General features: G+C 35.2%; 6 protein-coding genes across 8 annotated transcripts; 5 read left to right on the plus strand and 1 right to left on the minus strand.

Moving 5' to 3' along the window:
• Positions 1–1,302: 1,302 nt before the first annotated feature.
• Positions 1,303–6,182, plus strand: LOC111287511 (protein NRT1/ PTR FAMILY 3.1-like). The gene is made up of 4 exons (XM_022878124.2): positions 1,303–1,416; positions 1,569–1,786; positions 2,028–2,587; positions 5,056–6,182. The coding sequence occupies exons 1-4, from the start codon at positions 1,329–1,331 to the stop codon at positions 5,945–5,947; spliced, it is 1,758 nt and encodes a 585-aa protein (XP_022733859.2). The 5' UTR covers positions 1,303–1,328; the 3' UTR covers positions 5,948–6,182.
• Positions 6,183–6,620: 438 nt separating this feature from the next.
• LOC111288321 (ACD11 homolog protein-like) lies at positions 6,621–9,194 on the plus strand. Its single transcript, XM_022879159.2, has 4 exons — positions 6,621–7,111; positions 7,645–7,817; positions 8,079–8,224; positions 8,679–9,194. The coding sequence occupies exons 1-4, from the start codon at positions 6,875–6,877 to the stop codon at positions 8,783–8,785; spliced, it is 663 nt and encodes a 220-aa protein (XP_022734894.1). The 5' UTR covers positions 6,621–6,874; the 3' UTR covers positions 8,786–9,194.
• A 2,539-nt stretch (positions 9,195–11,733) lies between these two features.
• On the plus strand, positions 11,734–15,676 carry LOC111287323 (uncharacterized). The gene is made up of 6 exons (XM_022877804.2): positions 11,734–12,129; positions 13,146–13,231; positions 13,309–13,431; positions 13,565–14,395; positions 14,502–14,715; positions 14,838–15,676. The coding sequence occupies exons 1-6, from the start codon at positions 11,847–11,849 to the stop codon at positions 15,362–15,364; spliced, it is 2,064 nt and encodes a 687-aa protein (XP_022733539.2). The 5' UTR covers positions 11,734–11,846; the 3' UTR covers positions 15,365–15,676.
• Positions 15,677–15,805: 129 nt separating this feature from the next.
• LOC111287324 (uncharacterized) lies at positions 15,806–19,432 on the plus strand. 3 transcript variants are annotated; one of them, XM_089760170.1, is made up of 5 exons: positions 15,806–16,612; positions 16,715–16,852; positions 16,958–17,039; positions 17,579–18,010; positions 18,472–19,432. In XM_089760170.1, exons 2-4 carry the CDS (start codon positions 16,736–16,738, stop codon positions 17,740–17,742), a joined length of 363 nt encoding a protein of 120 aa, XP_089616296.1. In that variant the 5' UTR covers positions 15,806–16,612; positions 16,715–16,735; the 3' UTR covers positions 17,743–18,010; positions 18,472–19,432. The 3 variants fall into 3 exon arrangements, with proteins under 3 accessions (XP_089616296.1, XP_089616297.1, XP_022733541.1); XM_089760171.1 differs by having other exon boundaries at positions 16,754–16,852; XM_022877806.2 differs by having other exon boundaries at positions 15,806–16,852; positions 17,585–18,010.
• A 139-nt stretch (positions 19,433–19,571) lies between these two features.
• Positions 19,572–22,241, plus strand: LOC111287830 (Regulator of Vps4 activity in the MVB pathway protein). The gene is made up of 5 exons (XM_022878500.2): positions 19,572–20,024; positions 20,124–20,227; positions 20,323–20,494; positions 21,052–21,171; positions 21,279–22,241. The coding sequence occupies exons 1-5, from the start codon at positions 19,839–19,841 to the stop codon at positions 22,053–22,055; spliced, it is 1,359 nt and encodes a 452-aa protein (XP_022734235.2). The 5' UTR covers positions 19,572–19,838; the 3' UTR covers positions 22,056–22,241.
• Positions 22,242–23,621: 1,380 nt separating this feature from the next.
• Positions 23,622–24,725, minus strand: LOC111287263 (small ribosomal subunit protein cS23z). Its single transcript, XM_089760172.1, has 2 exons — positions 24,547–24,725; positions 23,622–24,442 (listed from the first exon to the last, which is right to left on the minus strand). The coding sequence occupies exon 2, from the start codon at positions 24,380–24,382 to the stop codon at positions 24,161–24,163; it is 222 nt and encodes a 73-aa protein (XP_089616298.1). The 5' UTR covers positions 24,383–24,442; positions 24,547–24,725; the 3' UTR covers positions 23,622–24,160.
• Between the last annotated feature and the right edge of the window lie 19 nt (positions 24,726–24,744).

Genomic DNA, 24,744 nt, shown 5'->3' on the forward strand with positions numbered 1-24,744 from the left:
AAATACAAGGTAGCACTATTCCCATACATAGGGTTGATTATAATATATATATGTCCTATCATGAGTCAATATTTTCACACTCACAACTTATAAACCTTTTGTGTTAAACGTGGCAAAAAAAAGATGTATTAATGGATCGATAATGTTCATTTTTTTAAAAAGAAAATTTGTATTTGTCCCAAATCTTTATTCGTCTCACTTAATGTTGTAATAATTTGTTAATCTAACAGTATCATTTTATTCATGAATTTGAAGATCCACTCATGAATTGAATGATACCACAATCGATGACTTTATCGATTAATTAAATATAATAATACTGAAAAGTGTAAATATTTATTTCCCTGGTAAAGAACTGTAATATTTTTTGTGGTTTTATGGCCAAAATACAAACAAGTTTCAATACAGCAAGGAAGTCATCGTTTGAGAAGTTGATATGCTAAAGGGGAATGTCCAAAGTAGGCCTAGCGGAACACGAGCAACTTGCCCTAGTTAACCAAGTATAAACCTTATGGTCTTAATTTTCGCAGGTGAGGCATGGATTCATGTTAAATCATTCAATATATAAAATAAGTTTATCATCTCCCTTCACTATTTTTTCCTTTTTTGCTTTCAATCGATGAAGTTTGACAATCACAACTCGTCTGATCTCAACCCTGATGACTGACGGTGAATCATTTGTCAATCCATCACATTTGATCAGGCAATACATCCTTCACTCAATATTCAGTACAATTAGAATCAATGAAAATGGGTAAATTAATTAGTGCCAAAGAGATCACGGAAAAATATTGCTATGTGGGAATTGAATTTAATGTCCTTTGTTTCTAATTTTTATCTCATTTTTTTATTTTTCAATGTTTCAAGAAGTGGTAGCACCCCATAACCCACCATAAGAGATGACGCAATTAAATTGTCTGATATCATTTCATCTTTTGGTTTTTGAACAATGTTTCTTGTACAATTATTAAGAAAGGTTGGGTCAGTCCATCCATCCATCCCCCATAGCTTCCACCTCAACAGGACCCCATATCAGCAATAATACATACCAACAAAAAGCTGAACAAAAACTTAAACTTCTTTGATTGTCCTTGCCCTCTCCGCATGTCACTTTTGTATTGAATATTATTCACGAACGTTCACTCTCAGCTTATCTATCCAACTCTTATACTTCTCAATTTGTGGCCGTGGATATTTTGCAACAAACCATCTGTCCCAAAAAAGTTACGGGCACTGGCTTACAAGAGTTAAAAACCTTTCAACCGGCCTATAAATAGGCTTCCAGGGACACCATTTCATTTCAGACACTAGCTAGCTAGATCACTAAGATGGAGAAAATGGAGGAGAGTAATCATAACGAAAACAATGTTAAAATTAGGCCCAAGGGGGGAATGATCACCATGCCTTTCATTTTCTGTAAGCTTTTTCGTTAATCCTGTGTATGTTCGTGCATGTGTATATACACATGCACTTGGTTTATTTAAGAATTTCCTCTTGCTTTTTGCTGTTATTATTATGATTGGACTTTGTTTTAATTTATTGTTGGCTTTGTTTTTGACATGATGCAGCCAATGAGGTCTGTGAGAAGTTGGCCGTGGTAGGATTTAACGCTAATATGATTAGCTACTTAACAACACAGCTTCATATGCCATTAACCAAAGCAGCCAACACTCTCACAAACTTCGGTGGAACTGCAAGCTTAACACCACTGCTTGGGGCCTTTATCGCTGATGCATACGCCGGTCGTTTCTGGACTATAACAGTCGCTTCCATCCTATACCAAATAGTAAGATTATCTCTCTCAGATTAATGAAGGAGATGCCGATCGAAATATTTTAAATTTTTAGCCTTTGGCTTCTTCTAAAGATTGAGTTGTTATCAAGAATTCTCTCTAGAGAATAAAAAATTCTATGTTGTTTTATGTCAACTCAAGCTATTGCCTCCCTAGCTTATTCATTTTCTTTGTTTCCGAAGATATATTTAAAAAGAAAAAACAACTTTTTTCTTATTTTCATTGATTGAATCAGGGGATGACATCTTTAACACTATCAGCAATACTTCCACAATTTAGGCCACCACCATGTAAAGGTGAGCAAGTGTGCCAACATGCTACGGCAGGACAATTGGCAATCCTATACGGATCTCTCTTACTAGGAGCCTTAGGGTCGGGTGGGATCCGACCTTGTGTGGTTGCATTTGGGGCAGACCAGTTCGATGAAACGGATCCAAAGCAATCCACCAAGACATGGAAATATTTCAATTGGTACTATTTTGTCATGGGGGCATCAATCCTGGTGGCTGTGACAGTGCTTGTTTACATTCAAGATAACATTGGATGGGGATGGGGACTTGGTATTCCCACCATTGCCATGTTTCTTTCGATCATTGCTTTCGTCATTGGGCACCCGCTTTACCGACACATGGATCCGGCAGGGAGTCCATTTACCCGGTTGTTACAGGTATCTGTTGCAGCTTTCAGGAAGAGGAAATTGCCTATGGTTTCTGATTCGAAGCTGCTGTACCGGAATAAAGAGCTTGACGCCTCAATTTCTCTAGGCGGCAGGCTAGTTCACACTAAACAAATGACGTAAGTTGTCTCTTTCTAATCTCTGTCTCCACTCTCCTCCAACAAATAGACAATTGCATCAATGGATGTCAAAATTTAAGAGGAAAAATTGGGTACTAAACGATGGACTTTGTCTATAAACCGACATGGATTCAATAACTAAATAGTAGCATCGAAGCAAGCTGTTATTACATAATTGTCCGGTTGATATTGTTGGTAGTTTAGAACGTGATTAATTTAACATTGAATAAAAAAATTATTTATATATAATTTAAAAAAAATCACTTATATTATTTAAGTAATTGATTTAAGTGTTGAAGTGAGTAAAATCATTTGAATTTATTAGAAGTTTTTTTAGGGAATCAGATAATTTTAAAAATTAAAAAATGGATACTTGAGCTTATTTGACAAATAGATTTAATTTTTTAAATTTATTATTATTATTATTATTTATTTATTTCAAAATATTATTGATTTTAAATAAATATATTTTAACAATAAAAAATATGATGATACGAATAAATATATCTAAACAAAAAAAATATGACTGTTTAAATAAAATTTATTTAAATAATAAAAATAATTATATAAAATATCATGATTTTTTGAATTGATTTAATTGGTTATTGTTTATTTATTATAAATAAATTTTTTTACTTGATCAATTTCACTAATTTTAATTTAAAAAATTTTAAGATTTTATTATATCTTATTAGTATAATTGCTTTTAAACTAATATTATTAACGTTGCAAAATCTTTTTTTTTCTTATTAATTTTGTTTTTCTTAATTTTATGGACAGATATGCATATATATATATATATTATATGTTAAAGACCGATACATATCATGACTGACTGACGTGATCTTTAACCCTTTTCGTCATACTTTATGGTTAGTTTTTTTTATTGAATTTAGTGATATTTAAAAGGAAGAACATGTTTCTCACACTTAAAATACTCTTTTGATATTTTATACTCTTTTAGTATTTTATGTGTAGCACCTTTATCTTAATGGAAGCCAAGGTTATGTTTCTAATTTTCGTCCTAACTTTTTTTAACTGTCCCAAAATTATATTTATTTTTTTTATAGAATTATATGTATTTTATTGGATGAAATTTTCCTTTGGTGAAATTGCAATTTGACATCTAATTATTTAACTTGGAAACAAATTTTCGTTAGCATTTTTTAATCAATTACAACTTTTATACTCTTTTCAGTTCTATTTCTTATTATTTTATTTTTATTTAAAATTAATAAAAAATTAAAAATAATATAAAAACATTAAAATACATTATTTTCTTAATTTTCATACCAAGTGAAGTGCCCATGTACATTAATGAAGTATATTGAAATGATAAATTTCAAAAACATATATACACACATATATATTATCACTTTCATTTTAAGCTTTTTAATAAATTCCTTTTAGTTTTCATATCAATTTATCTATGGAAGGCAATCCAACCTATACTTGACGGATTTTGAGTGACCTAACCTCTTAGGATCATTTAAAAAAAAAAAAAGGTATCGGATCAAGTAATAATAAGAAAAAATTAGAATTGGATTAAAGTCAAGTTTTAGACAAATTAGACATGATTTGATAAATATAAAAAAATTATTTTTTAATTAATTATTTAATTATATATATTTAATTTTATATTTATATTAAAAATAATATTTTATAGTTTAAAAAAATATGTTATTAATATATGATAATATCAAATAAGATACAATTTTATATAATATTATATCAATTCGAATTTGAATTAAAAAATAAAAAAATTATCGAATTATATCATATTCAAATTTTATATTTATAAAATCGAATTGAATTTACAAGAAGTAAAAATTTATCTCGATTCAATCCATTGCCTTTTCTAAACTTATCAAGGATAAAACTAGAACATTAAAAGTAGATAAGATCACCTTCAACTTTTTTTTTTTTAATCATATTTGATCAGGTCAGTTTTCATTGTAGAGTTCATTGTAGGTGGGAAACCTTGAAATACGCAAAAGACTCACAAATTTGTGAATTGTAAAATAACTGGGAGTAGGGGCCACAACCTCGGATCTTATTCAGCAGCACCACACACTTGATCACCTCCCATAATTGCATTTTATTAGCAAAGAAACGAAAGCTCTCTTAGTGTCTGTATCAGAAACTATTCCTCGGGCCCCAGCAGACCCGACCTGTTCCCTGAAGATGTTTACTCACTGTTGCACCTTACCTCTGGTTCACTACTGGCCCCTGGTGGGCTTGCATCGGGGCAGAAAGACATAAATATCCGCCCTCTGACAATGGTGATAAATTGAAAAGTCAAATTTTCTTCTGTTTGCATGTATATGAAAACAAATATGTAGCAAATTAAACCAAAAACAAATACATTATAATTAAAGCTTAAATTTGTTGGAATGACATGGTTCTAAGTAATACTGATATCGAAGCCGGATTCAGATTTACTAATTAATGTATAAGGTGACTTGCAGATTTCTCGACAAGGCAGCTATTGTGACTGAAGAAGATAGTGTAAAATCATCCCAAGCTCCTAATCTATGGAGACTAAACACTGTTCATCGAGTCGAGGAACTGAAATCTGTGATCCGAATGGGACCAATATGGGCATCAGGAATCCTCCTCATCACAGCCTATGCTCAGCAAGGCACATTCTCCCTCCAACAAGCCAAAACCATGGACAGGCACCTCACAAAGTCCTTCGAAATCCCTGCTGGTTCCATGTCTGTCTTCACCATGGTCTCCATGCTCTCCACCATAGCCTTGTACGACCGCATTTTAGTCCGCATAGCCCGCAGATTCACGGGGCTTGACCGGGGCATCACCTTCTTGCACCGGATGGGAGTCGGATTTGTGATATCAGTATTAGCCACTCTTGTAGCAGGCTTCATTGAAGTGAAGCGTAAGAAAGCAGCTTTGGCTCATGGGCTTGAAGACAAGGCTCATGAAATCATCCCCATTTCAGTTTTCTGGCTTGTTCCTCAATACAGTCTTCATGGAATAGCTGAAGCATTCATGTCAATTGGACACTTAGAATTCTTTTATGATCAGTCACCTGAAAGCATGAGGAGCACTGCTGCTGCACTGTTTTGGACTGCAATTTCAGTTGGGAATTATGTGAGTACGCTGCTGGTTTCTTTAGTACATAAATTTAGTGCAGCACCTGATGGATCAAATTGGCTTCCAGATAACAACTTAAATAAAGGAAAATTGGAGTACTTTTACTGGTTGCTCACTGGCTTGCAAGTTGTTAATCTTCTTTACTACATCTGTTGCGCTAAGCTGTATACTTTTAAGCCGATTCAAATCCATAGCAAAGACAGTGAATCTGAAGAAGATGGAGTAGAGCTTGCAAGCAAGGTTTAGTTTGCATTTTCAGGGGCTAGCTAGTTGGGTAGAGATGGCATGGTTCTTCCTTTTGAACCTGCATGCCTAGTGATAGATCTAATTGTATAGAAGAAGCCTAGGAGATTTGTAATCCGAATTATATATAAGCATGTAAAATACTAAATAATAGAAAGAAAAATCCACCAAGTACTACGATTTGTAATAGATGAAAAATAAAACTTTCGAAAACTACTTTATGTTTTTCTTCTTCTAATTTTGGTATACCATGCAAGCCCAAACTTTCTTGAACCTTTCTTCAATCTTTAAAACCTGCAAATAAAGCCAGACCAAGAGAGACATGAAGACGGCAGAGAAACTTTTAATTTGTCCACACCAAGTTTCCCAACTAATCGATTAGAAAAAAATGAAGTGGCCCAATAAAAAAAAAGGAAAACAGTGAAAACAATGACGAATTGACGGTAATGAATTATGATTACTTAGTGGAGTCTACCTGCATTTGGGCCACAATTAATTGACCCAAATTTTCCTTACATTGATCAATCCCATCAAATAGGCGAGAAAGTAACGAGTAACAACCCAAAAGGGAAACGACATGGAATAAAGGACCACATATATGTTGGAATTTTTCAAAGTTTTTTTTAGTATATATTTTTTTACCCTCCCAAAGATTAATTTCTCCTCTGTTTCTCCAATGCTGTAAACCAAGTTGTTTCTTAGGCGGACCGTGTTTCTAGTGTGACCTCAAACATTACCATACACTTGTCATATTTTCACAACCGAAAATATATGAATCAATGCCAACACGTAAAACTCTATTCCAATTAACCTTTTGACATCTTTCTCTAGCATTTCTTTTTTGATGAAAATTCAAAATGTTGGACGATTTCGAAGTGAAAACGGAATTGTAAACAACAAAAACAAGACAATAATAAAGATCATATAGCCATGGATGAAGCAGATAATGTTTTTAATGATTCTCAAACTAAGATAACAATGACAATGAAAACGCCTCTGTCGGCTATAGCTGAGGCGTTTGAGGAGCTGTCGGAGTTCTTGCGGTGTCATATGAAGGATGAAGAACTTCGCTTGGATACATTCTGTGACGCATGCTCATTAGTTTCTGTTCTTTTTAGCTGCCTCGGCCTCGCCTTCAAATTCGCCGAGATGGAGTACGTCGCCAAGGTTTATTGCCTTTTTTTTTTATCCTTTAAATTGATAGAAGTTTGAATCATGTTGTCCAGTGATAAGGTTATAAGTGATAAATTTTTCATAAAGTATTATGAATATTGATAGCATTTATTTTGAAATATCCTATTGGACTCCATTGAACCAATATTAATTGATGCCAATGAATGCAAACTTAAGAGTAACCTCTTTCTACTTGGCACTTTGTTAAACATTGATTGAAACAATGTTTAGTGACAAAAAATTTAGAAACACAACTACAGTATAGACAGCTTTTCTGATGTTGTGAAGCATTGTTATATATATCAATATTCATATGCAATACAACATTTCATCAAGGTCTAGTTTCCTTGAGTTTGATTCGATTTTCAATTTTGTTTCATTTGCATCCGACCTTTTGATCGTTATCGTGTTCCAATATTATTATTTTGATGAGCTGATGCTACTCCAAATCTTATCTACACTCTTGTTTTGCCTTCTTTATATATACCTAATAGCTTGACCCAATGGATGTTATATGCTTTGATCAGGTACATGATCTTGTGGAAGCATCAAAGAGATTTGCCACTTTAGAAAATGTACTTGACCTAGATGTTGCTAATGGCACAGTGAAAAAACCAGGAAGCCATTCGCGTAATCTGCGTCGAGTTAGACAGGGTCTTGACCTCATCCGGGCTTTATTTGAAGAATTTTTGTCATCTGAGTATGATATACCCTTCCGCATTCAATCTTGATCGATTTGAGGAGTGCAGTTATTAAGGGCAGGACTTTTGCTTTATAGTAGAGGGGAATAGGGCTGTGGGATTTATTGGAAAATATAGAAATTAATGATTTGTTTTCCTCTGTTTCCTTGATACAAGGAACATGGATATTACTGGAAACTTGAGTTAATGAGATTGAGTGACGCTGCTTGTTCATGTCATCTCGTGCTTCAATTTACTTTTTTTTTTCTTTTAAATTGTAGGGATTACTCTTTGAGGGACGCAGCTTCAACAGCTTATGCTCAAGTTTGTGCACCATACCACACATGGGCTATCAGGACTGCTGTTTCTGCTGGAATGTATACTCTTCCAACACGGGAACAACTTTTGCTGAAGCTCAATGAAACGGGTGAGTTTGAATCAAATTTGGCATAAATGTAGTTCTTGGCTAGCTAATGGTCCAAGTCCAACCGCTAATATTATCAAGATGTTATTTTACGGATAAACCTATCGCTGAAATTGAGCAACTTCCAAGAAACAATATATATTTCAGGAATAAAGGGTTAGGTTTGCTCTCCTTATAACGTTTGTCTTGAACCTTGATCAATATTTGCTCATTTTGTCTGATTCAGGAGAGAGGAAGATAATAGATTATGGATGCTTAATATGTTTTAGGAATTGAAGTGTGTAAATCTCAAATATAAACATGGTCTTCACTTAATGCTCTTTCTATATATGACACACCTTTTTAAATCTTCCAGAAAATATCTTGTTGTGATAGCTTTGATCGTCCCATTTTCCTGTCTATGAAAGCTGTTGAAATTCAGCGGATACAATCATTTTATACATATTATTTGTCGCAGATCAGACGGCAGAGAAGAAAATGAGAAGGTATATCGAAGCTTCACGCCCAGTAATAGAGTACATCGATAAGCTTTATATTTCTAGGAATATCACCTTGGACTGGTGACTTACATCAACTGGCCAGCTTCAGAGAAAGGCACGGATCTTTTATCAAGCAGCAATGAAATCCTTTATGCATCTCATTGTTCTAGCTAGTTGCCACCTGCCAAAGTGGAATGAATTCTTTGCACCTGCTACATGGAAGCATCTTACATTTTACAGCAACAATCGACGACACAATCCTAGGTTTCAATGTTCATTCTGCTTTTTCTATTGAAGTAGTCACACTATTTCAGTTTTGTTGCGATTGCTGTCTGAGTATTTTCGCGAACAAAAGCAGAAGTTGTAATCAATATTGTTTATTCATATAAGAAAAGAAAGCTCAAATTATTTGTAGATAAACTTTGGCTTTAAAGTATTTGCTAATGTGAATATGTGATCACTTGGAAACACTATTTGGGTTTAAATTCTTCTTCCTTGTCCTGAAATAGAAAATGATACAATATCTAACTACCAATGAGATCACATCAGCATTGAATCTATGATGATTGGACTTCTCTTGGAAAGTAATTTGGCTCAAGCCTTCACCTTAAAGTACACTTCACAAGATATGATATTAAGATGATTTACTTTGTTTCAATTTCTAAGAGTATCTTGGGGGGTTTCATCTAAAGATATTAACCTGCTGCATGACCTGACCTACAAAGACAGCTCCCTTGTCCAACTGTAGGATCTTGGTCCAGCAGAATAAAAAGGCAATGGCTCAAGCCACCAACGGAATGGTTTAGTGCATGTGTTCTACAGCTTTCTTTCTCGAGGACACAACCTGCAAGCTAGTAACTGCCTATAATTTAAGGTAGTAAATCATATATCATGGCATGCACGTACATTTGGATGCCTCATCAAATATCTCATGTTCCAAAATTAAGTTGATTCAAGTTTTTATACCTTGACAATATCAGTACCTGCGAGTCTTTGATGGTGAAGGGCAAAAAATAACTGAGTTCCGACTTAATATGTTCAACACCAAATCTAATAACACTGGAAAACAAAGTCTGAAACAACAATTCTGAACAAAAAAATTTCAATTTAATCAAAAACTTCCCGTTGTTATTCCTTTCTTTCAAATTTTAATTCATCTGCACCTGAGATGACACTTGAAACCCTTAAAAAGAAAAAAAAAAAAGAAATACAATACAATGGACTGCTACAAGAAACAGGCTCCTTAGCTAGGCAATCCATATAAAATAGACAGACAATAATAACCTCTAATTTGCATGCAGCCAAATCAGAAGAGTCAGTGTGAATTAATTGCATAAACGTGCATATCATCTACAAAGTGGCTGCTTGAAAAAATACAAAAAGGAAAAGAAAAAGGGCTTAAAAAGAAAGAAAGAAAGAAAAATCAGCTTGATGGGACTTGTTCCCTATTTAAAATATTCATTTTTTCTTAATAATATAAAAATGTTATGATAACTTTACGGCGAAAATCGATATCAACAATGAATGTAGCCGTTAGTCCGTTGCCACCCTAAAAAAAATAAATTTAAAATGTGAGAGTAAATTTTTGTTTAATTTAATTTAATAATAAAAATTTTGAATTTAAACTTAATTTAAATTTTTTTATTTTTTTTATATTCAAATTCAATTTAATTTGATATTATATAAATAGTACTCAATCTAATTTGATCTAAATTAATAAAATATTATTTTTTAAATATAAATATATAAATATATAATTATGTATAAATAAAAATTAAAAAATAAATTTTAATATAATATCGAGTTGGATCGAATTTACTTAAAATTTGAATTCGATTTTTTTTTAATAATACTTGACTTGACTCTACTTGAAACCTAAATTTATTTTTTAAAAAATTGATCTTATGTGATCGAATCACATCTAAATTCGTTGGGTTCGAATTGGGCTGTTAATCTTAAAAATGATCGACGTAATATAATTTTTAAAGCATTTTTATTTCATATAAAAGAAAAAATAAATTTAATTTATATTAATTATTTCATTTTACTATTTACATGAAGTAATTTAGTTGATAAAAAATCTCTTTTTTATCAATGAAATTCTATACTTACAATAAAGAAAATAAATTTTTAAAGAGATTATATATTTTAAATCATTAAAAAATTATTTCTTATAAAATTTAAAATCTTCGTAAACAATATATAGAACAATAACCTCTTTATATATCATAAATTTTCACTAGAATAAAAATCTTTAGAATAATAATAAAATTTTCATTAGTTCAAAGAAAAAAATAATGAAGAAAAGCAAAATACTTGGCCTAGAACTAGGGATAAGTAACTTCCTTTATTTTGCAATTTTTGAATTCAATCTGTTAATTTGATAATTTCCTTTTTATTTTTTATTTTTTCTAATTTTAAGCTTAAATAGATTTGGTTTGCTTTTTGGATTAAAATACAAGACAAGTGTTAGTAGCCTAGTTCTATAAAATTTTGACTTTTGACTAATCAAAGTACAAAAATATTAGTAGTTGGTATTTAGGAATGCTATTTTTAAACTTTGAAACTTGTTATATTCTTAAAAAACTTTGAAATTTATTTTTCCATTAGAGAAATTGAAATAAAAATATATAAAAAAATAAATTTTAAAATAATAAATTTGTTAGACAATATATAATAACTGAAAATGGAAAAAACAGCTGGCAGTCAAACTGAGCGGGTCTATCTTTTGTAGACCGCCAATTACGGGCTCCACTTCTCTTCTTTTATCAACTTGTGTCTTGTCCGTTGGCAAAGCCCTCCAATACGACATCTGATGGATAAATGCAAAAAAAAAAGGAAATAACAATGGTAAGTAAATCCAATCTCACCAAGGGTATTTTAGGAACCAAATTTCCACTCCTGGCAACCCCGGAAATTTCCTATTGATTTTCGGTGTCAAGCTAGTGTGCGCAATCCTTACCGTTGATTCCCAATCTCCAAACATCCTCCCTCCTATAAATTTTCAATTTCCCTCTCGCGCACAAAAATTTCATACGATTTTTGAACCATCTTTTCTTCTCCATAACTAAAATTCTCATCTTCTCTTTTTTTTTTTTTGTTTTTTTTCTTTGTTCTTCTTTGTTCTTCTTCTCTTTGAAGTGGTGATGGAGAGATTGCCGGCTGAGTCGCCGTCGTCGAGCACGGTGGCGTATGTGAGCTGGGAGCAGGTAAATGTTTCAACCGATAGAGGAAGGAGAGAGGTTCATTACTATTTGAAGAGAAGAGATGGGGTATTGGATCTGGCTGTGATTGGGAAAGAGAAAAGCTTGAGGCACATGTCCTATCATTTCGCTATTAAGAACCGCTCCTATTTCTTCTCTCCGACGTCGTTTTACAAACTCGAATCTCGCAGGGAGGTCGTCTGTTGGCTTAATTCTGTTGTTTCAGGTAATTACTGCTAACATCATTCTCTTTCTTTTCGTCCTATGTTGAATTTTGAGGTTTTGGAGATGTAGGGGTTTGTTAGGGTTTGCACTGGCCTCAATTTTCTTAGGATTTTTGCTAGATCTGAGCGTTTATGGTGAATGTTGATAGGATTTGATCTTATCAGTGCTTCTTCTTTCTCTCTCAAACAAGCAGTTTTCCTTTATGAGATTTATGAACTCCTTTACTTAATTCAATTTCAATTTTTGATATACAGGCCGATGAATATTATCAAGCTTCTGTATTTTTTTTTCTGCTTTTGGCTGAATAATATTTTTTATTTTATTTTCAAATGTGTTTGGTTTTTTTCGCCAGAAGAATTGAAGTTGCCCGCTTGAGATATTTTATTGGCTTCTCATTTTTCTATACATTTATCAACTGGAAGATATGTAAATTTTCTATTTTAAAATTATTTTCCCTTTATCTTGATTGATTGTCTTCACCTTTAAACCTAAACTTTTTTTGTTTTTTGGTTCTCAAGTAACCTGAGGCTTTTCATCTTCCTTTTTTTTTTTTTTGGGTTTTGGCTGGGCGTATATTTGTTTGATTGGCGTGGGTTGTTCCATTTGTTTCCATTAACCATGGTAAATGTTAACTGACTATAATCTGGGCTGCAGGATTGCTAATTCAATTTTTAAGAGCCGATTGAGAGCATCACGATCCTTACGCCCTCAAATATCTAGGTCAACATCTTTCATGACCAAACATATATGCTTTCAATAAACAAAGTTTCATCTTCGTTGAAGCATGTTTCAATAAGCTGTTAATTCCTATTTAATGTTAAAAAGAAGTCCTGTTAAGACAGACATATATGTATATAACCTCTTATTATTGTTTGCATCGATTTTGTTTTTGTCTTTTCCCGAGTATCAGTGTCTTTGTCATCATGTCTTCTTGTGGTTTTTCTTCTCTTGTGGGGCATCTTATGGAATTGAATATTTGTTTATTTCTTTTCCTAATTGCGGTTTAAAAATGTACAGATTCATCTTCTCGTGAGCTGTCCTGCTCAGTTGATGGCTTTTGTAATGCCAAGGATGTGAAAATTTTGGATTTTGAAGCCCTCAAGGTATGAATGGTATTACGAGTTTGTGGATTTCTTTGGTCAATTAAAAATTTGTTTAAGAATGTTTTCCCCTCTTACAGAAATTTCAATCACAGAAGCTGGGCCAACATACAAAAGAATTTTTATGGTTAGGTTCTTCATGGACATGCAGGAAAAAAAGGAAACATTATCAGTCCTTCTGTAGGAATAGTGTAATAATTTCTGTGAGTGTCATTGTCTTTTTTATCGATCCTCCCCTTCCCTTTGTGCTTTGCCATTTAAGTTTGTGTATTTTATGACTCCATTATCTAACTCATTTTGTTGGTCTCGTGTCCCATTCTCCTGAAATCTTCTCAGATTCATGACTTTGTTTATGTATTAACTGAGGAGGAAAAACGACTTGTTGCCTATGTGGAAGATATGTACGAGGACTCTAGAGGCAACAAGATGGTTGTGGTACAATGGTTTCACAAAAATGATGAGGTTGGTATTGTTTTGCCTCACAATTATAATTGCAGAGAGATATTCTTTTCTCTTTGTTTTCAAGATCTTAGTATTGAATGCATAGATGGATTGGCTACTGTACTTAGTCCTGCGCATTTCAAGAAATTTTTGAACGAGGCAAAGCATACTCGGCTGGAGCCATTTGTATGCTGCAAGCGGTTTGATAATGATGATGTCAAGCCTTTTGATGTGACTCAAGTTAAGGGTTATTGGAAACAAGTTATACTTAGATATATGTATAGTCTTTCTCCCTCAGATGATTGTGTGAGTCGTCAGCAATGTGCTAATGACGATAGTACAGATTGGAATGTTGATGATGGTGTTGGGATCAGGCCTAGAAAGAAATATTGTCAATCAAAAGATGATGATATGTACATGCATTACAGTGGCAGTAGAGACTCAATGGATGCATCATGTGCAGATGTGCAGGATTTTCGGAACAGCAAAGATGGGACTAAATCATTCAGTTTCAGTGGAGGTAGTTCTGCTTTCCTGTCCACTGATGAGGCTAAGCAATACTCTTCTCGGGATTTACAAATAGGTTCTCAGGTTGAAGTACTAGCTCAAGATAGTGGTTTGAGAGGGTGTTGGTTTAGAGCTCGGATAATTAAGAAGCACAAAGATAAGGTGAAGGTGCAATACCAAGACGTTCAGGATGCTGCTGATGAAGCTAAGAAATTAGAGGTAATGTTTTTGTTGTTTTTAACTTACAGAACTGAAAGGATTTATTAATAATGATATTGACCCTTTCTTCTGAAGTTGCTAAACGTTTCATGGTTTTATGTTGTAGGAATGGATTTTGGCATCTAGGGTTGCTGTTCCAGATCAAGTGGGTATCAGACTTTGTGGAAGGACGACTATTCGACCATCTCCACAATACCCTGAAGGCAGTGCTTCATGTATTGGTGTTGGTTCTGTTGTTGATGTCTGGTGGCATGATGGGTGGTGGGAAGGCATCGTTGTTAAGAAGGATTCTGAAGATAAATTCCATGTTCATTTCCCAGGTTTGTGAAATACTTTAAATCTGAATGAAAATGTTTGATTGTTTTCATGGTCATGAACCGTCAAGTATATTTTATTGTTTCTTTTGTTTTTCTCCATCTCTGCCTTTTTATATTATTTGCAGGAGAAAAGCAGGAATCAGTCTTTGACAGAGGTGATGTAAGACATTCTCAGGAATGCCTTGGAAACCGGTGGATAAATATAAAGGAGAGGCATGATCTTGTGAGTTCCATACTCTGGGGCAGAAAACAAGACGCAGGCAAATCCAGTGATTGCAATTTGGTCAAAACCGCCATTTGGGACGGTGGACAGTGTGGTGACGATGCCACTGTTTGTAATGATTCAGCCGTTGTACGAGGAAATGACAGCGCAAAAGATGTGAGTCTTGTTTCAGATCTTTCAAAGGATGATTCACTTTCTCAGTTGAAGTGGAAGTCCTCTAGGAAGAGAACACGTGGGACTGCGACCTGTGTACAGAAGCTGAAATGCAATCGAAATCTCATCAAAAGCATTGCAGGCTCTGTTACTTGTGAAAGATTTTTTATCCCTGCATCCTTAAAAGTTGAGAATGATAGCTGCAAGTACATGGGTGATCCATTATTCAATTCTTCTGTAGCGCCGCGTCTAGCAAGCTTGGTTACGACTAGGTGATTGACTTTTCTCATTGGAGATGTGGAGGTGTTGCTGTCTATTTTTCAATTGGATTTTGCTTTTCCTTGATATAGTGCACCTACTGGATGCAATGTTTTATTGGAAATGTTCCATGGCATCCATCTCCTACTGCGTGTACTTGTATATAACTTCAGCCTATGGGGCTCTAACTTATAGTCTTGCAAATTTGAGGCCACAATTTTGGATGCAGTACGAGAACCTCTAAAATCTCTTAACTTAGGCTTGATTTATTTAGGATGGTTTAATGTAATCTGTATCTCAGTTGTTTGGAAATAAAATTTTCCATTTTTATTTGTTTTGTTGCATGTTTCAACCGCGAGCTTTATGGACTAGTCTGAAGTTGCTAAAGAGCATTGCATGGATGCACACAGTCGACCCACATGTGATGTGTTTTGGCAGTTTTGATTCCTTGTGCGGCAAGTGAGTGTTTGGTTAGTTGGAATTTGGCTTTTAGCTGCCAATCCCATGACTGTTCAAATTGTTTCTGATCCCCTGTTCAGTACGAGAGAGAGAGAGAGAGAGAGAGAGAGAGAGTATCACTTCCCACTTCTGTAAGGAGGATACCCAACAACACCGTTAAGCAAATCATGGTTTGGGTCCGATCTATTTTGTTAATAATTAGAAACTAAAATATTAATCTTTTAAAAAGAAGTATAGTATGTGTTAATTATTACTATATTTCCGGACATAACCTAGAAATTGGGCAACTATAAGAATGGTATTACAATTGGAAACTGCCGAGGGAGAACTTGGAAAGAAGACCCAGCCATTTTTCTTAGGTCTCGTTCTTATTTTACATTACTGTTTTGCGGGTCTTCAAACTTAAAAGCGAGGTTTGATAACTGGTATTCAGCTCAACTTATGGAAGAAAAATACATTTTGCTAAGATTCTCCTAAGATTTTGAAGAGACCTTGTCTTATTCTAAAGCAAATCTCTTCCTTGTAGTTTCTTCATGGGGAGGTCGTACCTCATATAGCTATGACATGATGGATTAAATGAGCTAAAAGTGAGTTTGGTCTCATAAGCAACCTCTTCAAAGAACTATTATGGACCAGATAATTTCAGGAAAAAGTAGGATGTGGGCACTCTCTATGAATGAAGCATCTTTTTCAACCAAGCATAAAAAAGTTACCAGCTTCTGATGCTCTTTCTTCACCCTCCAAACTGAAGCATCCCAGAAGATGGTATTGCTCTATCAGTAGCTCAGTTACAAAAGGAGGCAGGAGGTGCTGTTCCTAGATCATTTTCCACTCCTTTTTCACTTCCTTCTTTTAGTTTTAGATTGAACCCTCGTACCTTCTTCTGTATGAAGACTTTTCAATGTTTAGATAACGGATAAAGAAAAAGCTATGGTTCTCCATGGTCAGGCTAAGAAGGAGGTCACAGTAGTTGAATCCAACAAGCCAAAGAGCTTGTTGCTTCCTGGAACTAGTCTTGCCTCTGTTGAATCCTCATCGATGCCTCTTGTTTGTACTCTCTCTCTCCCCCCTTTTGTGTATTCTCATTCTGTCGCCTGTTGAGTGAAGTTTCTAATAAATTTTGGTGTTTTGTTTTCTGTTTACTGAGATCAGGTCCACGAAATTGTTCTCTCAGCAGATATTCGATGTGCAGAGTGTCAAAGGAGAATAACAGACATAATGTCAAGAATGAATGGTACGTTTTCTTCATTATCGTAATTGTGGCTAGGATTAATTTTCAGCTTTATCAAATGCAATTTCGAGGTACTTTAGATGATTTTTTTTTTGGGGGGGTGGGGAGTTTAAACAATGGCGAAGTACTCAACTGCATCGAATATCTAGTTCCGTAGTATTAAATCATCCCTGAAGAGTAATATAATATGCATGATAATAACTGTTTAGTTGATCTTGGGAGAACTTTCTTTAAGAATGACTTGGTCTTTTCTTCAGTGTTTTAACAAAATTTCTACAGAAACGAGTCCATAATGTCTGGAAATTGGTAAGTTTATAAAAGTGTCATTTCAAAATATGGTTGAGACCTTTTTCCTGCCTTCTGAGGTAATGACGGCTCTCCACTTGGTAATCCAACAAAGGGAAATCCAAACAAAATGCCAAAAAACTTGATGACAATGAAAATTTATAAATCACAGAACAGTTGCTTGAGATTTTGCCAGAAACCAAGATTGTATTCCTTCTTTTTATTACCTGAATCCTAATTTTATCTTTTATTGGCAGAGACAGACTCTGTTTTGATAAATGTGTTAGAGAAGAAGGTAACACTCACCGGTAAAAACCCTGGTATTGTTAAGTTACCTTCAAGACAAGTTCCTGTTAGTTACAGGAATCCTGTCAGCACAATGGCCATGATCAAGGGGATCTTTCGCTCTTCCCGAATTTGAATCCCAATCAAGAAACATCCAACATGTTGCAGAATTCTTCATTTAAAGATATGTTTGTTGTAGCCTGAATGCCTCGAATATACTTTCTTGTTGTAGGAAGAAAATAAACAATAAAGGCAGTTGTGTTATCAGTTTGGTCATGTCTCACTTATACAAGGAAACAAAATGAATGGTCGGATGTGTTTGAAGTGATCAGCCAAATTGTTGATCTTGGCTGTACTATGTCCAGTTTCATTGCTGAGTGAAGTATTGAAGAAACCTATTTCAGGTATAACTTTCTCTACTATTATTTTTCTTGTGTTTCAGGCAAACTAAAATCCAAGGTAACTGATGGTTAAATTTAATGCAAAACGGAAACCTTTGTAAATAAGAAAGGATACTTCATATAATCCTATACAGCATTTACATGAAAGGATGCTTCTCTTAATTACTTGAGATATTTAAGTCGTGGTTAATTAACCAAAGTAAGATCTTTTTGCTGGTGTAGGCAGAATCAGATTCCAAAATCAAACGAAGGAATTAATTCCCATGAGAGAGCCAAAAGTAGAACTATTCTTGGTCCTCCATCCCTTGAATTCCCTCAAAACCAATTCAATCATTAATACATACGTAATAGTTATTTTTTAAGTTTTAACAATGATCAATAACAAAATGGGAAATCGCAATTTGTAGCATATATATATATATATATAGTATATAATTTGATTCTTTTCTTGTTTCCGGTGACAGATACCCTTTCTTTCTGATGTGCCTATTGGCAACAACACTAATAATTGGCTCGGTTAGGCCTGATGCTCTGGTTAACATTAACAATTACCCATTGTTCGGCCCATAGAGAAAACAAGCCTAGTACAGGTGTTTGGACAAATGCCTCACCAATGGCCCAAAAGAAAAATCAAATGCCTCACCTCATCCAAACAAAAGGAAGCCCAGTTCTCTTTTGGGCCCAGAGTAGAATTTGAGTTTGCCCTCTTCTTTTGATTGGACTTAAAAATTTGTGGCAAATACAATTTTCATGATATTTTTATTAATATTATATTTACCCCCGCTTAATTAATCTTGGTTCAGTCATTACTCAAAATTTTGGAGAATCTGCAATATTTATGTGTCATTAGATGGTTCTGGGTTCATTTGCACATTTTCTACACAGTTGCAAAACGCAAATGGTTCTTTGAGTCTGGAAATGGTCCAAGGGCCTTGTTCTTGATATATTCAGAACAAGACTCTGACGGAGCCCATGTTCCTTTTTCTACAAACTTCTCTTTTCTGGATAGCCCACGCTCGCTTGCCCTTGTGTCAAGCACGCTCCAGTTTAAAATTTCACAATAATAGGTGACAATTTTATGCACCTACTACATTATGTTTTGATTTTGATTGAACTGGGAATTTTGGGATTTGAGCCTATACTATTTGATAATAACTTACGTAGGGTAATTAGGTTTTTTTTACTACTTGATAATATTAATTTATTATATTGAATAATATTTTCATCTAATACATTTAAATTATTGATTTTCAATTATTGTATTCAATTCATGAATATTACAAATAATACCTTAGTAAATATGTTTATGTGCATGATACTTTTTTTTTTCAATAAGGAAAAAGAAATCCTTCTAATAATACTTTTTTTCCCTAGAATATTCCGTTTCTAAATTTAATTTCTCTTTTTGTATTTTTAATTATTTTTTGCCCTTTCCGGTCAATGCCGATTGTTCTTCACGTGCCTGAAGGGCGTCTTGTCTAAGTCAATTTCTAGCGCTCACTTGCTCGACATTGACGGCCCAACCGCGTTCTAATCCTCTTTTTATTATTTGGTTTTCCGATTAGGCAATGAACACCCTGCTCTCTGCTGGACCTTGACTGCTTCTTCTCTTCTTTAACAAAGACTTAGCTCCTAAGAAATCCTACGAAACACGTAAACAAGCCCATAAAGACTACGCTGTCTCCTTCTGTCTCTCTCGTCAGCACTTAAAGGCACAAACAAGCGTTGCCTTGTTTGTTCTTTTGTGTCTGTTAAAAACCTCCTCTCGTGTTTGTGAGAGAGCTCGTTCAATTCAAAGGTTTGTTCATCAAACAGTTGACAGAGCAGGCTCATGGGGAGGAAACTTGATGCCCTGCTTGGAAGAGGCTTCAAGCCCGCCAAGTTCAAATCACTTATCAGTCTTGCCATTTCTCGTCTTTCTGTCTTCAAGAACCAGCGTCAGGTTCGCTGCAACCAGGCTCGCTCTGATGTTGTGCAGCTCCTTGAACTTGGCCACCATGATCGGGCTCTTCTTAGAGTATGATTTAATCTTTCGTTTTGGAAATATTTCTTTGTATTTTTTTTTTCTGTTGGTTTACTTTCTAGTTTAGAGCTAAACTTGGGCTTCTTTGAACAGGTTGAGCAGGCAATCAAGGAGCAAAATATGTTGGACGTGTTCGTTATTCTGGAAGGGTATTGTAATCTCGTTATTGAAAGAGTTCAACTCATTGAGCAAGAGAGGTTAGTTTCTTCGATTAGTTCCTTTTGTTCTTGTCAGAGTTTTTATACACTGGTTTTCATTTTCTTGATAAACCTGAGTTCTGTTTTGTTATCAGAGAATGCCCCGACGAGCTCAAGGAGGCAATATCTGGCTTGCTCTTTGCATCTTCAAGGTGTGGAGATTTTCCTGAGCTTCAAGAGATTCGTGCAGTTTTCATTTCTCACTACGGCAAAGAATTCGCTGCTCGTGCCATTGAGTTGCGCAACAATTGTGGAGTGAACAATAAGGTAAATCTTGATTTGGATCTGTTTACATTGAATAGGAATAAAAGTTATATGCTTAGTCAATCTCCAACCAACACCCCCCTCCAAAGAAAAGGCAAAAGAATCCGATGGTCACCTCTGATAAAAACTGAAAGAGTTTTGGGGTCAGAAACTAATACCAGAACTTATTATTTGATTTTGAACTTGGAGTGAAGTCCCTTTACTATTAAAAGTAGTATAAGATATGTGAAAGAAATCTAAAGAGATGGTAGAAAATATTTTTTTCAAATTTTAGTTTTGATATCATTACATTCAGGGGCAAGATAGAGTATTGGTGACACTGAGAGTCTAGAAGAACTAGGCTAGTCAAATGAACCAGAAAAGTGGAGTAACCACTTCTGTTGCTAACAAAGACACTGAAATGATTATTTTCATTATGAAAATTTCACATAATAAGGATGGTCGAATTGAGAAATGTGCATATTTGTACATAAATGAGCATTGTAATGAAATTCCTAGCTATTCTTTTGCATTATGTCTAGTTGAGTTCTGCAGTATGCTATAATCTTTGGGTCGTGCAGATTATACAAAAGCTGTCCACCAGACAACCAGACTTGCAGAGCAGAAGGAATGTGCTCAAGGAGATTGCTGGTGAGAATGGCATTGCTCTACAACTCGAGGAAACCTCTGTTTCCAGTCAGGTATGCAATCTACTATAAGGATCAACAGGCTTTGAAAAAATAGTTCATTATTATGTGCTGAAAATTCAGAAATAACTCATGGCATGCCGATTATGTTACCAATACAGGAAAATTCGGATGTAAGCAAGAAGCAAAACCTGCCCAAGCTAGACACATCAGCTAAGGCAAGTGACGATGCAGGAGACAATGGTGAGTTCTCTGATTCAACGAAAGCAAGGAAAAATTTCAGGGATGTAGCTGATGCAGCTCAAGCAGCCTTTGAGTCAGCTGCTTATGCGGCAGCAGCGGCAAGAGCAGCTGTGGAACTCTCTCGGTCTGATTCCCATGATCCTGATGATCATAATAGTCCCAGTAGTCAACGGAAAATAGTGTATGACGGAAATGAATCAACTTTTAAAGGTAAGGAAACTCATCAGGGTAGTCAAGCAGAGGAGTTGAGTCAGAGCAAGAAGACACCAGAAATCAAGACGTCTAGTCCTTCTTCAAGTGAAGGTTCAACAGAAGGAAACCTGGACTTGAGGACAATTTCCTTGGATGAAGTGGACCCAGTCAAGCTATTGGAAAAGGAAGTAGTTATTCATGAGAGTGACGATGAGAACTATGATTCCCCTGGTTGGAGTTTTGATATGAAGACAAGGAAGCTTAAAGACAACGTCCTAGATACGGATAAGGATGATGAGGGCTCAGAAAAAACTGGAATGATGTTTCAGCCCTCATTGAATAAGCAAATCCCTTCAGGCCTTCAAGCTGGCTTGAAGGTGGAGACTGGACCTGAAAACCCCACAGAGCATGCTGCTGAAAACTCAGGGATGAAAGCTAAACGGCATTTTACTGTAAATAAGGGGCCAATTTCTGTGAGGACTAGACAAGTGCGGGGGTACTGAGGACCATGAGTATATTGATTTTTTGTTTTTTTATGTGTTGAATTTTTTCCAGTTTGGCGAGTTGCATCACAGCTTTGGCTGAGTCTATAAGTTGGATTTTGTTCTTTGATTTTTATTTTGTTAATTTTCATAAGATGTAGACTCAAATGGAATTTTTTTGGAATGATTTTTGAAAGATTTTGTGAAGCGAATGATTTTGGAAAACTACTCAATTTCCTAACGATAGTACTACACCTACAATCTAAATATGGAGTATCCTCCGCAAAACCAGACTGCAACACAACTTGCACAAGCTTACGACTGTAGCCAAGAGAAACCTGGGAACCAAAATGAGGAGTGCAGACAAAGGCACAAAGGAAAATTTATTCATTTGTCTATAATATAAGTTAAAAACATCATTCACGTATTCAGGGGGATGGATATGCACACACGGGCAGACAGAGTAGTTCAATGAAGTTTGTTTTTCTTCACAAATAGATAATGGATGTGTACTGAGCCTAGAGCTTGACACTTCGATTTGATCTATATCTAAGCCTTTCATGATTACAAACTCTGATCTAATGCGCCGCTCATAGTACAATGCTTTGTAATATATCATTCAAAGGTAATTCTATCAAAACTAGCATCATCCACCAGTTACATCAACAATAAAACGTTCGCAAGTAATCTCATGAAAAAAAAAAAACTCTGTTAAGTAAAGATATAGATCTAACAAGGATGAAGAATCTACAAATATCTGGAACAGATTTATCTCCAGAGAAACACCAAAATCTATGTCTGAGTTGATGACCAAGTCTGTAACGCTTCACATTAAGTTACCGGCCTCTGGCCCGCTTCTTCCCATGCTGAAGGAGCTCAGTGTATGATTGTAAATTCACACCAACATCTTCATCATATTTAATTCCCAGTTCCTCCATGGCCGGTTCATCCAAGACCAACACGCTTCAATTCCAACCCTCCTTCACTCTCTCTCTCTCTCTCATTGCCACCTCTATCCTTGCAAACATCCAGGAAAAACATGGCCCGAATCTCCATTCTATCCTCAAAACTCCAACATCCGTCCATTCATTCTCCCTTGTATGCCGTACGTCGCCGCAAGCCCATCGCCATCAGTTCCACCTCGGAAGAAGGCGAGGATGGTAGCGTGCGACGAGTCATTCAGTTGGCTCTGTGGACCACTGAGGCTGTTTACATCTTGTGGCTCTTTCTGCTCCGTTATGCTTCTGTAAGCTTCCCTTCTTTTTTCCCACTTTCTCGTCATTTCTCACAAACAAAAAGATTAACGGTTAATTTCTTTTTGAGTTAACCAGGGAGATCCCGTATGGGCCATTAGTTCGGAGACAATAAAAGATCTCATCAGTCTTTCTCTCAATTTCTTCTTCATTTTGCCTTTGACAAATGCTGGTACATTCAACAGCTCCATGGATTCTATATTACACTCTTTGGTTTTGCAGTTGACAAATTTGTTAATTTTTTTCTCTTATTTGTATTTTGGAGTTAGACAAACGTTTTTCCTTTCTTTTTTTTTTTTAATCTTGTTCTTTCCTTGATGACGATCTATACAGTCAATGAACCCTTTTTTTTTGGCAGAGTAGTTGGCATTCGTCTGATTGATGCCCCAATTCTTCACCCGGTAAGCATCAATTTCTTGTTTAGGTGAATGAATTTTATTCTTTTCCATGAAGGCTTGTTAGTCTAATAGTATGTGTCAGATGTTGGAATGGTCTAACAGTCATTTTCGGCTTCTAACAAAAATATAAATTCAAAGCATTCGGAGAATTTTCCATTAAACAGTGAGAAGAATTTAAACCAAGCCTCCTCAATCATATTAAGCTAGTGAGATTTTCAATGATTTAGCACTGTTTAATTTCCTATTAAAAAAAAACTAATCATCACCAAATAGCTTGTTCTAAGCTAAGAGATTCCAAACCAGGCATTCTCAAATCTCAATTAATTAACCAAGGCTATTCTACAAAGATAATACAAATGTAACCAACGTAGGCATAATGGGATCTTAATTATAAATCAAAATCCAACAACTGAGATTAACAAGTAGGCTAGGGGGTAAGAAGAAGAAAAGCCAGAGTTTATCCTGCACTGCACATCTAGGAAAGGTTGCCACCACTTTGCTGCCATAGATTGATAATATCAGTGGCCTGATTCAGAAGGATGATCATTTTCTTCTGAGAAATCCATGACTTACTTTCTAGAGTGGCCTTGAGCTCTTCCCATGCATCTTTCCTTGGCCAAAAGAAGTACGGACTTAGAGGAACAGTGCCGTGACCAGGTATCACTTGATCAAGACCAAGCCCGATGTTCTTTTCCATCCATATGAATTTCAAGACCAGTTTTGGCTTCTCAGCTTGCTTCACCAACACCTCAGCCTTCTGCAAAATCGACAACAACTCGTTAAATCGAGCAACTCATAAATTCAAGGAAGCATCTATCTAGCTATACTAATTAAGAGACGGAGGGGGAGGGGTGGTTGAACCTCAGTTTCTTGAGAAATTGCAATTGTGATGGATGGAGTCTCAGTTTCTGTGGATGTTGCAGCTGTGACTGCTTCCGGGACTGCTGAAGAAGTTAAGTCTTTCAGTTTTAATTTTTGAAGTGGGTGTTGTTCCTTTTCCCAAACTGGGCTTTGTCTCAAAGAAAATGGCGGTGTTGAAGGATTTCAAGGTGGGTTTCT

The sequence above is a fragment of the Durio zibethinus genome, chromosome 4, assembly GCF_047325235.1.
Source record: "Durio zibethinus cultivar Kanyao isolate XHJ-2024 chromosome 4, ASM4732523v1, whole genome shotgun sequence".
In the NCBI taxonomy this organism is placed as follows: domain Eukaryota; kingdom Viridiplantae; phylum Streptophyta; class Magnoliopsida; order Malvales; family Malvaceae; genus Durio; species Durio zibethinus.